Here is a 16,545-nt window from a genome sequence, read left to right on the forward strand (position 1 = left end):
AGCTTTGTGTATTCAAGTGTTTTGGAATATAAGGGGTTCAGAAATGAAAGTTGATGCTTTCGAATTATCTTGTAATTCAATACTGGCCGACTAAGCACTTTGATAGATGTGCTTTGGGATTGTTCTAATTCGTATGTGGTTGCTAGGCATTTTGGATTGTGTAATTGTCTAGTTCTCATTTAGGTCTTGACGGATGCTGCTGTATTTTAACGTATTAAGTATTAAGTATTCAGTGATTGACGTTTACTGCAATTTTATTGACGCGTACTTCAGTTAATTCGCGGCCAGAGGGCTAAGCAGGTTTTCTCTCTAGTGGAAGCATTTGACTTTTTTTCAGAAGAAAAGAAATAACAATTAGCTTTAGGGGTTTGTAGCACCTTGGTAATATGATAAGAAACCAACCTCTTGATCTATTTTAATGCAGAGAATTATGGGTTATGGTTGTAACCATACTAAAACTTGAACAGCATAATACTTTCATGTACTTCTAATAGGAATACATTCACATTAATCAATCAATTTGTTTCTTTACCACAGTAACATCTTTATCCTAAACAGTATAGTGGTAGGCTCAGAGCACATACTGAAAACACAGTGCACCAGTTCATTACAGTGCTAATACTAGTTTTGGATTACATAATTATCTTATATGATATTCATTTGAAAGATTTAAAAGAATAGCATTTGCAGCATTTAGCTCTTATCCAAAGTAACTTACAATTACGACTGGAAACAGTTTGAGCAATTAATGGGTAAAGGTCTTGCTCAAGGACATAAAAGTGGCAACTTGGCAGTGGTGGGGCTTGAACTGACCATCTGATCACTGGTCTAGTGCTTTTGCTGCTGAGCTACCACTACCCTTTAAGGTTAAACAATGTTCTATCATCTATCATCCTTATGAACTGTATTCATGAATCAGTCTAACTATGAGAAGCCATAAAAGACCAAGGATAAAACTTGTATTCCTAATATTCTAGGTCCATAGTTTACAGTTGAAAGACACTATGTATGTATTGTTTTACTGGCTAAACTGCACCTGACCTAAACAATGTTTTGTGCATGGGCTATATTGCTGCAGTAGGTAAGGTAGATATGAAACTAAACCATTCAGGGCAAGAGGATTATTAACAGGATTCTTTTTTGTAATGTAAACCTTATGAAAAGTAAATTTGTGAAATAAGTAACATGGGTAATCTTGACATTTCTTTTTCAGAAAAGATCCCACATGATCTTATTTTATTTATATTCAGTGTCATGCAGGAAAAGCATAAATCATATTGTTGCTGTTTCTCAAATAATGACATTTTGGTTATTATATGATAATAATGCAGGCACAGGCATACATATGTATATAATTAAAATGCCCTGTATGGTTTTAATACTACAGGACTGTAGCCTCACAGCAAAAAGGTCCTGGTTCGATCCCCAGATGGGGCGGTCTGGGTCCTTTCTGTGTGGAGTTTGCATGTTCTCCCCATGTCTGCGTGGGTTTCCTCCCGGAGCTCCGGTTTCGTCCCACAGTCCAAAGACGTGCAAGTGAGGTGAATTGGAGATGCAAAATTGTCCATTACTGTGTTTGATATTGAACTTGTGAACTGATGAACCTTGAGTAACGAGTAACTACTGTCCCTGTCATGAATGTAACCTGTATATGTAAAGTGTGTAAAACATGACATTAAAATCCTAATAAATAAATAATAATAATATGTTGACAGTTATTATTTTATTCATATTTTGTTATGCTGTAGGTAGACAACATGGACATTTATTTATAGACAGTATATGGATAGCATTTTATAGCCTGCGATGATGCCTATCTTTGGGGCACGGTTGGACTACTACAACTCCTTCCTGACAGGTGCTCCCATGTCCACTATTAAACCCTTGCACCATTCAAAATGCAGCTGTCTGTCTGTTTTTTGACCAACCTAAACACTGCCACATCACCCCACTGCTGCTTTCTCTTCACTGGCTTTCTGTAGCTGCATGATGCTCTCCTACAAAGCCAAAAATGGACCAGCCCCAAGCTACCTTCTGGTCTAATCAAACCCCGCTCTGTACCACGCAACCTCCGAGCCACTAGTCTCGCTCAACTTGATCCTCCACCCAGGACTCGAAAAAGACAAGCATCAAGGCTCTTCTCTGTACTGGCACCCAAGTGGTGGAACAAGCCTCCCCTGTCTGTCCGAACATCTGAGTCTCTCGCTGTCTTTAAAAGACGCTTAAAAACCCACCTCTTTACTTTGGTTCTAACAGGGTTTGAGCAGATTTGTGTTCTTGGACTGTTGTTTACTTAAACTAGAGGAAGGTAATGTTTACTAAGAAAGCACTTCTGTAAGTCGCTCTGGATAAGAGCGTCTGCTAAATGCTGAAAATGTAAATGTAAATGTAAACTAAAAGGCGCACTTGTATTTTATTGTGAGGATCTGCCTTGACTAAGCAAATGTAGTCTCATTTAGCAATAAAGTTGAAGAAATGTAACTGTTTTTAACATTGTAGTGTAAAAAGCACTAACCTTTCATTATTTTTCTGCAAGTTTGAATATTGGAGACTTTACAGTAAACATGGGAAAATTACATTTAAGTTTAAAAAGCATAATTTAATAATATAGATGACAAACATGGGGGAAAAAGGTATATGCAGTAATAATAAGAAGTAAAAGAAAAGTAATAAGCATTAATAAATTCACTACAGTGTACACCACAACCTTTTCACTGTTTGAACAATGTCCTTGATAAATGTAATGAATAGCTCCAGAATTTATTCTACTTTTCCAATCTGGTGACACCTAATAATAAAAAGTATCACTTATTTATTTAATGTGTGTTGTTGTCATCTGATCTGTATCATCCCCTGACCCAAAACGACTATAGGAATAATCAATAAATATTGACATGCCCTTAGAGAATAGTGATGTGTCTGGTATGGATTATCTGGATTATGCCCCTATCCACATGACATTATGGATCATGTAATTAGAGTTGCTAGACACCAGTCAGTGTTATGCAGAGCTACAGTGTTGAGATTTGAGCCACCCAGAAATGCTTTATTGCTGCTTCCCATGAGGACTTTTCCATGTTCTCTATACTGGTAGTACATCTGATAAAGATTATACATACCTCAATTGTCTAAACACCTTATTTGAATTAATGTTATATATTTTTACATGCAGGATCTGTGTACCCAAGTCACGATGGAGTCTGTGCCACTAATAGAGTGAGCTGAGCTAATAAATGTGACGACCCCTTAGGCATTATTTACAATAAATCCATAGAACTAGAGAAACCAATGCAGGTACCCACCGTGCTGTGGCCCCTGTTAAGTTAAAGTCCTAAACAACAATGCAGAACAAAGCTGGCCTAATGTGAAATAATAAATCGTTAGACATCCTCCTCAAAACTCTCCCCCAAAATCGATTTCAGCTCTATTAAATAAAGATTTCAGATCCATTAATGTAACCTGTGTTTTAACCTTTTTATCCTACCATTTGACCCTGTATGAATTGTGTTTTCTTGTTTTCCTCTAGCTGTGTCTAGTTTAGATGAAGAGAGTAAGTGGTCAGTGCATTACACAGCTCCATGGCATCAGCAAGAGAATGTATTCCTGCCGGGAAGCAGACCACCCTGTGTGGACGACCTGCACCACCAGGCCAAGGTCAACCTCAAAACTGTCTTCAGAGGTACGATCTTCACAGAAATACAATATTTGGGAAAACCTGATTCTGTTTGTATCAAATACAAGATATAAATTGCACTGAAATTGAAATGGAAGCAGGAATTGATCATTCAAAAGCATCTAGGTTGTTGCAGGCGTTACTGCAGGTCAAGCAAAGCACAAGTCAGTAAACAGGCAATTTCAAACCATCTGTTATATACTTTTTGTCAAATAGAATTTATAGAATCAGCACCTCCACTCTGAGTTTCTTATAAATTACCTTCTTAAACCTCTTTGTTGAGTAAAACTATAGTGGACATCAGAGCTACAATATTCTATTAGAAGATTCCATCAAAGTGAACAGGTCTTTAGTCAGACAAAGGTAGAGATTTCATATTTCTCCAAATCATTGCCAATTCAATTGTTGCTGCTTTTACCACCCCTGCGCTGGTCAATAGGGGCTGAGACTATCAGATGCCTCCTCTATCTTAAGTGCAGTTGCTGAATTTTATAGAGCATATACAGAACATTAAGAGAAATTCTAAGATCTCTACTTATACCCCACTGCTAGTGCAGGTACCTTGACCAAACAGCAGAGGTCATTGATGCATGGCATTAATGAAACCCATTTGACCTGTTCTCTCTCTGGCACAGCAAACTGTATGGGTGCCTAGCTGTCTGCGATTCAAAATCGACAGGCCAAGAACTCTTTACATAGGTGCAGTATTATGATTGCATTGTTTTTAGATATTCTATGTGTGTGTGTGTGTGTGTGTGTGTTTGTAGAGATCCAGAGTTGTAGTCAGGTCACCAGTTAAGTACCTTCTGCTATGGGATTAATAGATCCTTCACACCTGTTCCATCCCTGCTTCTTTATCTTTTGAGCTACTAACACACTGACCTGTACAAGATCTGTTACTGCTATACCTGTTGCCATAAGAGTCGTAAAATAAGGCATACAGTTGCAATTTGAAATAAATCGGAAATACTCCCACCCACCCACCCCCCCATTAAAGAAAAAGAAAAAAAAAAAAAGGGCTAGATCAAGCTTTGAATAAAGTCTTGTCTGTTAATTGATGCAGTAAATAAACACAGAAGATGAATGATTTAGTATTTAGAGTAGGAGGATAATTTGTTAATACTGACATGTTAGCGGCAGGCTGGGTGCCTACACGAACAACGATTGGCTGTTGTTCATACAGGGTGGGAGCCGGACGGAGATTCCTTATAACTGATGCAATTACGACTTCTGCTGGCTGGTTGATGCCGTCTGCACAGAGACGAGGGATAATGTGATCAGGATGTGGCTCTCCATACACAAAGCTAATCCACATATGAACTCGCCTTGTGCAGGTGAAAAGATGCAGTCGACTACTGCAAACGTGTCTGAGGGGGCATGTGTCAGTCTCGGTTCTTCTCAACCAGGATGGAGATCAAAATTAGTAGAGAGGAAGCATAATGCAATTGGGTAATTGGATAGGCTAAAGTCGGGAGAAAAGGGGGAGAAAATGCATAAACAAAATTAGAGATGCATGAGTACCGATACTGGTATCGGGTATTTGCCCGATACCGCGCTCATTAACTTGTACTTGTACTCGCAAACGAGGCTCCGATACTAAACATCCGATACCGTGTGCCTAGTGCACGTTGCTGGGTTATGCCTAGTTCACACTACACGATTTTTGCCCTGATTTTCGCTCGGCGACTGGTCAGTGCTAGATTTGCCGGCTCGGGAGCAACTCGGCGATCAAAACTCAGCTCTCAATCGCTAAGTGTGAACTATCCAACAACTCGATCCGACCGGCTCGCCGAGCGCTCGGCGACCGGATCGAGTTTTCTAGCATGTCAGATATCTGATCTGAGATGTGCGACTGGGAATGAGTGACATGTCGAACAGCCAATGAGAACGCAGGATACGGTGTGAGGGGAAACGCAGGAGAGGAGTGTAAACAGGTGGGACAGGGGGATAATATACAGTGTATCACAAAAGTGAGTACACCCCTCACATTTCTGCAGATATGTAAGTATATCTTTTCATGGGACAACACTGACAAAATGACACTTTGACACAATGAAAAGTAGTCTGTGCAGCTTATATAACAGTGTACATTTATTCTTCCCTCAAAATAACTCAATATACAGCCATTAATGTCTAAACCACCGGCAACAAAAGTGAGTACACCCCTAAGAGACTACACCCCTAAATGTCCAAATTGAGCACTGCTTGTCATTTTCCCTCCAAAATGTCATGTGACTCGTTAGTGTTACTAGGTCTCAGGTGTGCATAGGGAGCAGGTGTGTTCAATTTAGTAGTACAGCTCTCACACTCTCTCATACTGGTCACTGAAAGTTCCAACATGGCACCTCATGGCAAATAACTCTCTGAGGATCTTAAAAGACGAATTGTTGCGCTACATGAAGATGGCCAAGGCTACAAGAAGATTGCCAACACCCTGAAACTGAGCTGCAGCACAGTGGCCAAGATCATCCAGCGTTTTAAAAGAGCAGGGTCCACTCAGAACAGACCTCGCGTTGGTCGTCCAAAGAAGCTGAGTGCACGTGCTCAGCGTCACATCCAACTGCTGTCTTTGAAAGATAGGCGCAGGAGTGCTGTCAGCGGCTGCAGAGATTGAAAAGGTGGGGGGTCAGCCTGTCAGTGCTCAGACCATACGCCGCACACTACATCAAATTGGTCTGCATGGCTGTCACCCCAGAAGGAAGCCTCTTCTGAAGTCTCTACACAAGAAAGCCCGCAAACAGTTTGCTGAAGACATGTCAACAAAGGACATGGATTACTGGAACCATGTCCTATGGTCTGATGAGACCAAGATTAATTTGTTCGGTTCAGATGGTCTCAAGCATGTGTGGCGGCAATCAGGTGAGGAGTACAAAGATAAGTGTGTCATGCCTACAGTCAAGCATGGTGGTGGGAATGCCATGGTCTGGGGCTGCATGAGTGCAGCAGGTGTTGGGGAGTTACATTTCATTGAGGGACACATGAACGCCAATATGTACTGTGAAATACTGAAGCAGAGCATGATCCCCTCCCTCCGGAAACTGGGTCGTAGGGCAGTGTTCCAGCATGATAATGACCCCAAACACACCTCTAAGACGACCACTGCTTTATTGAAGAGGCTGAGGGTAAAGGTGATGGACTGGCCAAGCATGTCTCCAGACCTAAACCCAATAGAACATCTTTGGGGCATCCTCAAGCGGAAAGTCTCGAATATCCGCCAGCTCCGTGATGTCGACATGGAGGAGTGGAAAAGCATTCCAGTGGCAACCTGTGAAGCTCTGGTAAACTCCATGCCCAGGAGAGTTAAGGCAGTTCTGGGAAATAATGGTGGCCACAAAAAATATTGACACTTCAGGAACTTTCACTAAGGGGTGTACTCACTTTTGTTGCCAGTGGTTTAGACATTAATGGCTGTATATTGAGTTATTTTGAGGGAAGAATAAATTTACACTGTTATTTAAGCTGCACACAGACTACTTTTCATTGTGTCAAAGTGTCATTTTGTCAGTGTTGTCCCATGAAAAGATATACTTAAATATCTGCAGAAATGTGAGGGGTGTACTCACTTTTGTGATACACTGTAGTTTATATCAGAATACACCGGCACACACACGTTTTACAGTATTTCTGACCTGATCGTTCTCTACAAAACATAACAACAAAACACCAACATTGCAAAAATATTTATTAACCTCCAACTCATTAACTCCATTAACTCATTAACTCCATCATTCTAAATAGGTATTGGTATTGGTATCGGTATCGGCAAGTACAAAAATACATGTACTTGTACTTGTACTCGGTTGGGAAAAAATGGTATTGATACATTATAATACATTATAATACAGTACATAATAATAATAATAATTATACAACCCTACATAATACTGCAGTTCTTAAAATCTAGTCCATATGACCTAAGGTTGGGTTACAACATGATTTGCTTCAGCTGTGCTCTGTGTGGTGGTTTTATAACACATAACAACCCTACATAATACTGCAGTTCTTAAAATCTAGTCCATATGACCTAAGGTTGGGTTACAACATGATTTGCTTCAGCTGTGCTCTGTGTGATGGTTTTATAACACATAACAGCTGAAGCAAATTAAGAGCGGTATATATATATATATATATATATATATATACAGTGGGGGAAATAAGTATTTGATCCCCTGCTGATTTTGTAAGTTTATCCCCTTACAAAGACTTGAACAGTCTATAATTTTTATGCAAGGTTTATTTTAACAGAGAGAGACAGAATATCAACAAAAAATCCAGAAAAAAAACATTAAATAAAAGTTATAAATTAATTGGTATTTAATTAAGGGAAATAAGTATTTGATCCCCTACCAGCCAGCAAGAATTCTGACCCCCACAGACCGGTTATGTGCCCATGAGGCACACAAATTAGTCCTGTCCTTGTATAAAAGACTCCTGTCACAGAATCAGTTTCTTCCGTTCAAATCTCTTGACCACCATGGGCAAGACCAAAGAGCTATCAAAGGACATCAGGGACAAGATTGTAGATCTGCACAAGGCTGGAATGGGCTACAAGACCATCAGCAAGAAGCTTGGTGAGAAAGAGACCACTGTTGGTGCGATAATTCGAAAATGGAAGAAATACAAGATCACAGTCAATCACCCTCACTCTGGAGCTCCATGCAAGATCTCACCTGGTGGGGTAAGAATGATTCTGAGAAAGGTGAGGTCAGCCCAGAATTACACGGGAGGAGCTTGTCAATGATCTCAATGATATATATATATATATATATATATATATATATATATATATATATATATACAGTGTATCACAAAAGTGAGTACACCCCTCACATTTCTGCAAATATTTCATTATATCTTTTCATGGGACAACACTATAGACATGAAACTTGGATATAACTTAGAGTAGTCAGTGTACAACTTGTATAGCAGTGTAGATTTACTGTCTTCTGAAAATAACTCAACACACAGCCATTAATGTCTAAATAGCTGGCAACATAAGTGAGTACACCCCACAGTGAACATGTCCAAATTGTGCCCAAATGTGTCGTTGTCCCTCCCTGGTGTCATGTGTCAAGGTCCCAGGTGTAAATGGGGAGCAGGGCTGTTACATTTGGTGTTTTGGGTACAATTCTCTCATACTGGCCACTGGATATTCAACATGGCACCTCATGGCAAAGAACTCTCTGAGGATGTGAGAAATAGAATTGTTGCTCTCCACAACGATGGCCTGGGCTATAAGAAGATTGCTAACACCCTGAAACTGAGCTACAGCATGGTGGCCAAGGTCATACAGCGGTTTTCCAGGACAGGTTCCACTCGGAACAGGCTTCGCCAGGGTCGACCAAAGAAGTTGAGTCCACGTGTTCGGCGTCATATCCAGAGGTTGGCTTTAAAAAATAGACACATGAGTGCTGCCAGCATTGCTGCAGAGGTTGAAGATGTGGGAGGTCAGCCTGTCAGTGCTCAGACCATACGCCGCACACTGCATCAACTCGGTCTGCATGATCGTCATCCCAGAAGGAAGCTGACGCACAAGAAAGCTCGCAAACAGTTTGCTGAAGACAAGCAGTCCAAGAACATGGATTACTGGAATGCCCTGTGGTCTGACGAGACCAAGATAAACTTGTTTGGCTCAGATGGTGTCCAGCATGTGTGGCGGCGCCCTGGTGAGAAGTACCAAGACAACTGTATCTTGCCTACAGTCAAGCATGGTGGTGGTAGCATCATGGTCTTGGGCTGCATGAGTGTTGCTGGCACTGGGGAGCTGCAGTTCATTGAGGGAAACATGAATTCCAACATGTGCTGTGACATTCTGAAACAGAGCATGATCCCCTCCCTTCGAAAACTGGGCCTCATGGCAGTTTTCCAACAGGATAACGACCCCAAACACAACCTCCAAGATGACAACTGCCTTGCTGAGGAAGCTGAAGGTAAAGGTGATGGACTAAACCCAATTGAGCACCTGTGGCGCATCCTCAAGTGGAAGGTGGAGGAGTTCAAGGTGTCTAACATCCACCAGCTCCATGATGGATACACTGTATATATATACAGTGTATCACAAAAGTGAGTACACCCCTCACATTTCTGCAAATATTTTATTATATCTTTTCATGGGACAACACTATAGAAATAAAACTTGGATATAACTTAGAGTAGTCAGTGTACAACTTGTATAGCAGTGTAGATTTACTGTCTTCTGAAAATAACTCAACACACAGCCATTAATGTCTAAATGGCTGGCAACATAAGTGAGTACACCCCACAGTGAACATGTCCAAATTGTGCCCAAAGTGTCAATATTTTGTGTGACCACCATTATTATCCAGCACTGCCTTAACCCTCCTGGGCATGGAATTCACCAGAGCTGCACAGGTTGCTACTGGAATCCTCTTCCACTTCTCCATGATGACATCACGGAGCTGGTGGATGTTAGACACCTTGAACTCCTCCACCTTCCACTTGAGGATGCGCCACAGGTGCTCAATTGGGTTTAGTCCATCACCTTTACCTTCAGCTTCCTCAGCAAGGCAGTTGTCATCTTGGAGGTTGTGTTTGGGGTCGTTATCCTGTTGGAAAACTGCCATGAGGCCCAGTTTTCGAAGGGAGGGGATCATGCTCTGTTTCAGAATGTCACAGTACATGTTGGAATTCATGTTTCCCTCAATGAACTGCAGCTCCCCAGTGCCAGCAACACTCATGCAGCCCAAGACCATGATGCTACCACCACCATGCTTGACTGTAGGCAAGATACAGTTGTCTTGGTACTTCTCACCAGGGTGCCGCCACACATGCTGGACACCATCTGAGCCAAACAAGTTTATCTTGGTCTCGTCAGACCACAGGGCATTCCAGTAATCCATGTTCTTGGACTGCTTGTCTTCAGCAAACTGTTTGCGGGCTTTCTTGTGCGTCAGCTTCCTTCTGGGATGACGACCATGCAGACCGAGTTGATGCAGTGTGCGGCGTATGGTCTGAGCACTGACAGGCTGACCTCCCACGTCTTCAACCTCTGCAGCAATGCTGGCAGCACTTATGTGTCTATTTTTTAAAGCCAACCTCTGGATATGACGCCGAACACGTGGACTCAACTTCTTTGGTCGACCCTGGCGAAGCCTGTTCCGAGTGGAACCCGTCCTGGAAAACTGCTGTATGACCTTGGCCACCATGCTGTAGCTCAGTTTCAGGGTGTTAGCAATCTTCTTATAGCCCAGGCCATCTTTGTGGAGAGCAACAATTCTATTTCTCACATCCTCAGAGAGTTATTTGCCATGAGGTGCCATGTTGAATATCCAGTGGCCAGTATGAGAGAATTGTACCCAAAACACCAAATTTAACAGCCCTGCTCCCCATTTACACCTGGGACCTTGACACATGACACCAGGGAGGGACAACGACACATTTGGGCACAATTTGGACATGTTCACTGTGGGGTGTACTCACTTATGTTGCCAGCTATTTAGACATTAATGGCTGTGTGTTGAGTTATTTTCAGAAGACAGTAAATCTACACTGCTATACAAGCTGTACACTGACTACTCTAAGTTATATCCAAGTTTCATGTCTATAGTGTTGTCCCATGAAAAGATATAATGAAATATTTGCAGAAATGTGAGGGGTGTACTCACTTTTGTGATACACTGTATATACAGTATATATATATATAATATATATAATGCTAATCATTGGCTGTCAAAAATAAATGATAGACCCACCCCTAATGGGAGCAGTATTGAAAACTCCTAAAACTCTACTACATGTAAATTCATCGTGTTAGTTATGAGGACAAAGCAAAAGCTTTTTCAAGTATCCTGCCATGACTTGTTTCTATTTTGTACTGTACGAGTCCTGAATATACTTTTCCCTTTATTCCCACAGGGACTGTGTCTAAAACAAAAAAATCTGTGTTGAGAATTTAGGCCAGGCAGCTCACACTTGCGTTCAGGCATGATCGAAGAGCAAGTTCATTACCAGTTAGCCAGCTTTACAGTATTTCCGTTAACACTAATCAACAAGCTCTGGATGTGTATTTTTTCTAATGTCATGTTTTAAGAATATAGGATTCCTCCTTGCAAGGACAAAAACTATGCTTTTTAGTCAATAGACAGAATAAGCAAAAGTAACATTGCTCATTTGCAGTGCTCCAGGTAACATTATATTAGTTTGTATTAGATTGAATTGGGTTTTTAAGATGATAGCAGTAAAGTATTGTGAGCTGAAATGACAACATAATTATCCTGGACCTGGGAAGAAAAACAATAATTAAAAAAAGTGTTTTGGCTCGGGGAAAAGCTGAAATAAAGTAATAAGTATGTGCCAGTGGTTCATGATAAATAGCTTCACTTAATTCATTGCACTATTGTTAAAGCAATTTATCAAAAAAATACCTGGGTTTAATATTTTTAAAACTACACGACATCATCTAAAGGGTGAATACACTGGATAGGTAAATACAAAATGGATAAAAGTATTAGGACAAGGCCGCTCAAGTGGCGCAGATTTGCCGGCTGATTAGAGGCGCCTGTACAGAGATGAGGAAGAGTGCCCTACGGGTGTGTCTCTCCGCATGCAACGCTAGGTGGCGCCACACTCATCAATGTGTGGGTGGCAAAAATGCATCCAGCTGCTGCCCATGTTTCGGAGGTGATATGGGTTAGCTTCGATCTCCTCGGTCAGGGCAGGGTTCGGCATAGACAGAGAGGAAGCACGATGCAAATTGAACAATTGGATGCGCTAAAGGGGGAGAAAAAGGGGAAAAATGTATTTAAAAAAAAAAAAGTATTTTTATTATAAAAAATTTTTACATTTATTTTAATGAGATTGAAGGAGAAATGAAGGATGAACAGTTAGTCAAATTCTTTTTACTTATAACTGACAGTCAATTGTTGATGGTTAAACTTACTTATGGTTACATATTAAGACTTTTTATGTTTTAAAATAAATATGTTGTGGTGGGGGTGCATGAAAGTATAACATATCATTTCAATTTGGCATTTGCTCTGGAATTTACAAAGCACATTTATTTTGCTAAACAGTGTTGATTTTAGTTATGGAATCTTGATTGAAATAACTTACTGTAACCACAGTTGACAACCCATGTGTTTTCTCCCCAATCAGAATGTGACAAGCTGAGAAAAGATGGCTTTTGTAGTTCCCAGTACTCCTCTCAAAGTCCAGCGTTTTCTTCACCCACACTGTCTGATAGGCAGTTGGACCAGGATGGGACAAAGAAAAAGAAAAAGGTAAACGATATTAATGCACATGTATAAATATTCAATATATATAAAATAAAAATATGCAGAAGTGTCCAGCTTATTGAGGTGTAATGGCTTTCATGCTAGAACTGCCTTCTTTATGCCCCCCCCCCCCCCCCCCCCCCAAAATATTTTCTATAGGATTTAAATATGAAGACTGAGAGTGACATTCCAGAATAGTTTATGTCTTATTTCTTATCCAAGCTTTGGTTGAATTGGAAACATGCTTGTTATTGTTGTCTTGCTGGAAAGTCCAATCATCATCAATGCTCAATTTAGCCACAGAAGGCAAAACTATTCCCTTGTTAGAATGCCTTGGTATTTCTATGAATCTGTGATCCACATGGTCAAGATTGCCAGTTCCCGCAGCAGAAAAACACCCCCACATCATCACTGACCCACCTCCATGTTTAATCATGATGAAAGTATTCTTCAGTTTTTAAGTCTTGCATTTTTGCCAGATAAATTGCTGATCAATATGGCCAAACAGTTCCAGTTTTGAATCCTCACTCTGTAGAACTGAGTCCCAGAATTCTGCAGGCAAATCCAAATTCCTGCTGGCGTATTAGTTATCTTTTTCTAGGCTTTTTGGTCAAGAAAGAAATTAAAACATTGTGAAATATCCACAAATTTCATCTTCGTTTGATGTCTTTTGACCAGTAATCTTACTCTTGAACATGTGGCAGAGGTTTACAGTGGAGTTTAGGTAGGGTGACCATATTTTGGTTTTTAAAAAAGAGGGCGCCTGGTTCGGGGAAGGAGGGGGGGGGGGGGGGGGGTTATTTAATGTCGTTGGTGACACCATGGCAATGTGTATGGGGTAGAGGTTTAAATAGTTGACAAATAAGTCAATAACCATCCAGCTGTGTTACTGAACTTTAATAAATGTACAGCTGCTCTTTAACAAGGGCCTTTATGGTCAGATAATCTTATTCCTTCACATTCAGCGTTAAGCCCTAAACAATAATAACAACAAATTAAAAAACAGTTGTCACCTATGAATAAAAATCCCTTTATTTTTTTTGTTTCTTTGATGTATTGTACAATCGTATCAGCCGACTTATTAGGAGTGGTTTTAACTTTAATTTGATTCACTTTCATTACTTGCTCCCATCAGTAGAAACCCAGCAGTAAGATGTGTCTTCTAGTGCTTGCTGAGCAATTTCCACAGAATGCAGCGCCATCACGATGTTGACGAGAGCCTCTGTGTTAGTACGTGCACGTGAAAATCAGACTTATTTTAACAAAACAGATGCACTCCTTAAAAGACCTAAAAACAAACCAATGCAAAACCATACATACAGAATAGCAAGTGCAGACTAGAAAAGCCGAATCCGAATCCGGCCGGACGCATTTTTTAGATCTCAAAAAGAGGACATGTCCGGGAAAAAGAGGACGTATGGTTTAGGTCTGGAGACTGGACTGGCCATGACAAGGTGTTGATCTGGCGGTCATCCATCCACATTGTGATTGACCTGGCTACGTGGCACAGAGCATTGTCCTTCTGGGAAAAGGGATAACATGGACTGATTGATTCATTCAGTCTTGCGTTGCAATCCTCCACCTCCTTGTAGGCCTCTCCAGGTCTCCACTTAACTCCACTTAAAATCTCTTTCTTACATTTTTATTTTTGGCCTCTACTGTATGTTACAGGTTTGACAATTCACCTGAGCGTCAATGTACTTATGAATACATAATTTACAGTTATCTCTAATTGAGTAAAGCAATTATCCACCATATTTGAGAATGTGACTCCTCAGTGTAAAATCTTGCTTTGTACTGCCCTCTAGTGCAGTGATTCGGCTTATATCACCTTTGTCACAAACCATGTTTACCATAATTTTCTCATTTTTTTTGTTTTTCTTGAATAAAGTGGTCTAGAGTACTAGACTCCTTGTCAGAATCTTGCCTCTCTCTCTGCTGTCACTTAAACCCTTGGAGGAAAAAGGTACAACTATTGCTGTTGGTACTAGACCTTGTAGCTGTGTCATTCATTCATACTACACAGTGCTTGTTGTTAGCCAGTTATACTATAGACAGAATGCTGTAGATTTAGACATTTACATGTTTATAAAACATTGTGCTAATAAGGCTAGAAATACACTCAGTGCAAGTATGTATACATAAAACGTCTCTTTATATGTTTCACAGCCAAATAAGCATTGGGGTGGCACGGTGGCTAAGTGGGTAGCACGGTTGCCTCACAGCAAGAAGGTCCTCGGTTCGATCCCCAGGTGGGACGGTCCGGGTCCTTTCTGTGTGGAGTTTGCATGTTCTCCCCATGTCTGTGTGGGTTTCCTCCGGGAGCTCCGGTTTCCTCCCACAGTCCAAAGACATGCAAGTGAGGTAAATTGGAGACACTAAATTGTCCATGACTGTGTTTGATATAACCTTGTGAACTGATGGACCTTGTGTGTAATGAGTGACTACCGTTCCTGTCATGAATGTAACCAAAGTGTAAAACATGTAAAAATCCTAATAAACTATAAACAAACAAATAAGCATTCACAGCACCACTTGCTTTAGTGCTTAGAATTCAGTTTGTCGTTGTAGTGCATTTGGGACCTGAAACATCTTGCCCTGCCAGTGCAACATAGAGTAAAATTGATTTTACTAAGCTTAAAGCAATTGTATTACCCACTGGCCTTCAGTATGACCCTAGCCTTACTGCTTTGTATGAACTGTGGTTTGGTTTTATACATACACTGCATATACTGTATATTACACTTTATAAAACGGATAGTTCCGGTCCTAAAATCTGATTGGCTGAGCCATGTTCGAAGCTGTTGTAAAATCCCCGATAAACGCACACCTATGACCACCTCACATCATTCCATATTAATACGCCACTGAAAAGAAAAAGTGAATGTTATGTTCGCCCTCATGTTGCCTAGCAACACTGTTAACAAACTACCTGGGGTCGCGGAAGAATGCTTTTTGTAAGTGTTTTTGTAAATAAAAACATTTATAAATTGAACATTGTTGTATTTTATTATATTTTATGTTGACCACTGTTTTATAAAAGCAATAAGCCACTCGAGGCCGTGCTTTACTGCTATGATTTTATCACGGGGAAAGACGTTTTAGACGTTTTGGGCCAGCTTTAGCCTAGTGGTTAAGGTACTGGACCAGTGATCAGAGGGTCGCTGGGTTAAGCCCCACCAATGCCAGGTTGCTGCTGTTGGGCCCTTGAGCAAGGCACTTAACGCTCAATTGCTCGGACTGTATACTGTAACTGTAATGTAAGTCGCTTTGGATAAAGGCGTCTGCTAAATGCTGAAAATGTAAAGTAAATGTGATAAAATCGCAGTAACGCACGATCTCTCGTGGCTTATTGCTTTAACATATATATTTACATTTTCAGCATTTAGCAGACGCTTTTATCCAAAGCGACTTACACAATGAGCGGAACACAATGAGCAATTGAGGGTTAAGGGCCTTGCTCAGGAACCCAACAGTGGCAACTTGGTGGTGGCGGGGCTTGAACCGGCAACCTTTTGTTTATTAGTCCAGTACCTTAACCACTGAGCTATCACGGGCCCCTCTTTAACATACAAAATATATTGGTTGCAGAGGAAAATAATAATAATTAAATAAATTAATTTTAACAGGCACATAAAC

At 40.7% G+C, this 16,545-nt stretch overlaps 1 protein-coding gene across 1 annotated transcript in view; it reads left to right on the plus strand.

The window, feature by feature from the left end:
• nhsl1a (NHS-like 1a) overlaps positions 1 to 16,545 on the plus strand; it is a 94,674-nt gene that overhangs the window by 63,751 nt on the left and 14,378 nt on the right. Inside the window, exons 2-3 of the mRNA XM_063007919.1 lie at positions 3,527 to 3,679; positions 12,788 to 12,912. Coding sequence (XP_062863989.1) covers positions 3,527 to 3,679; positions 12,788 to 12,912 — 278 coding nt within the window. The remainder of the gene's footprint in view (positions 1 to 3,526; positions 3,680 to 12,787; positions 12,913 to 16,545) is intronic.

The sequence above is a fragment of the Trichomycterus rosablanca genome, chromosome 13 (genome assembly GCF_030014385.1).
Source record: "Trichomycterus rosablanca isolate fTriRos1 chromosome 13, fTriRos1.hap1, whole genome shotgun sequence".
In the NCBI taxonomy this organism is placed as follows: domain Eukaryota; kingdom Metazoa; phylum Chordata; class Actinopteri; order Siluriformes; family Trichomycteridae; genus Trichomycterus; species Trichomycterus rosablanca.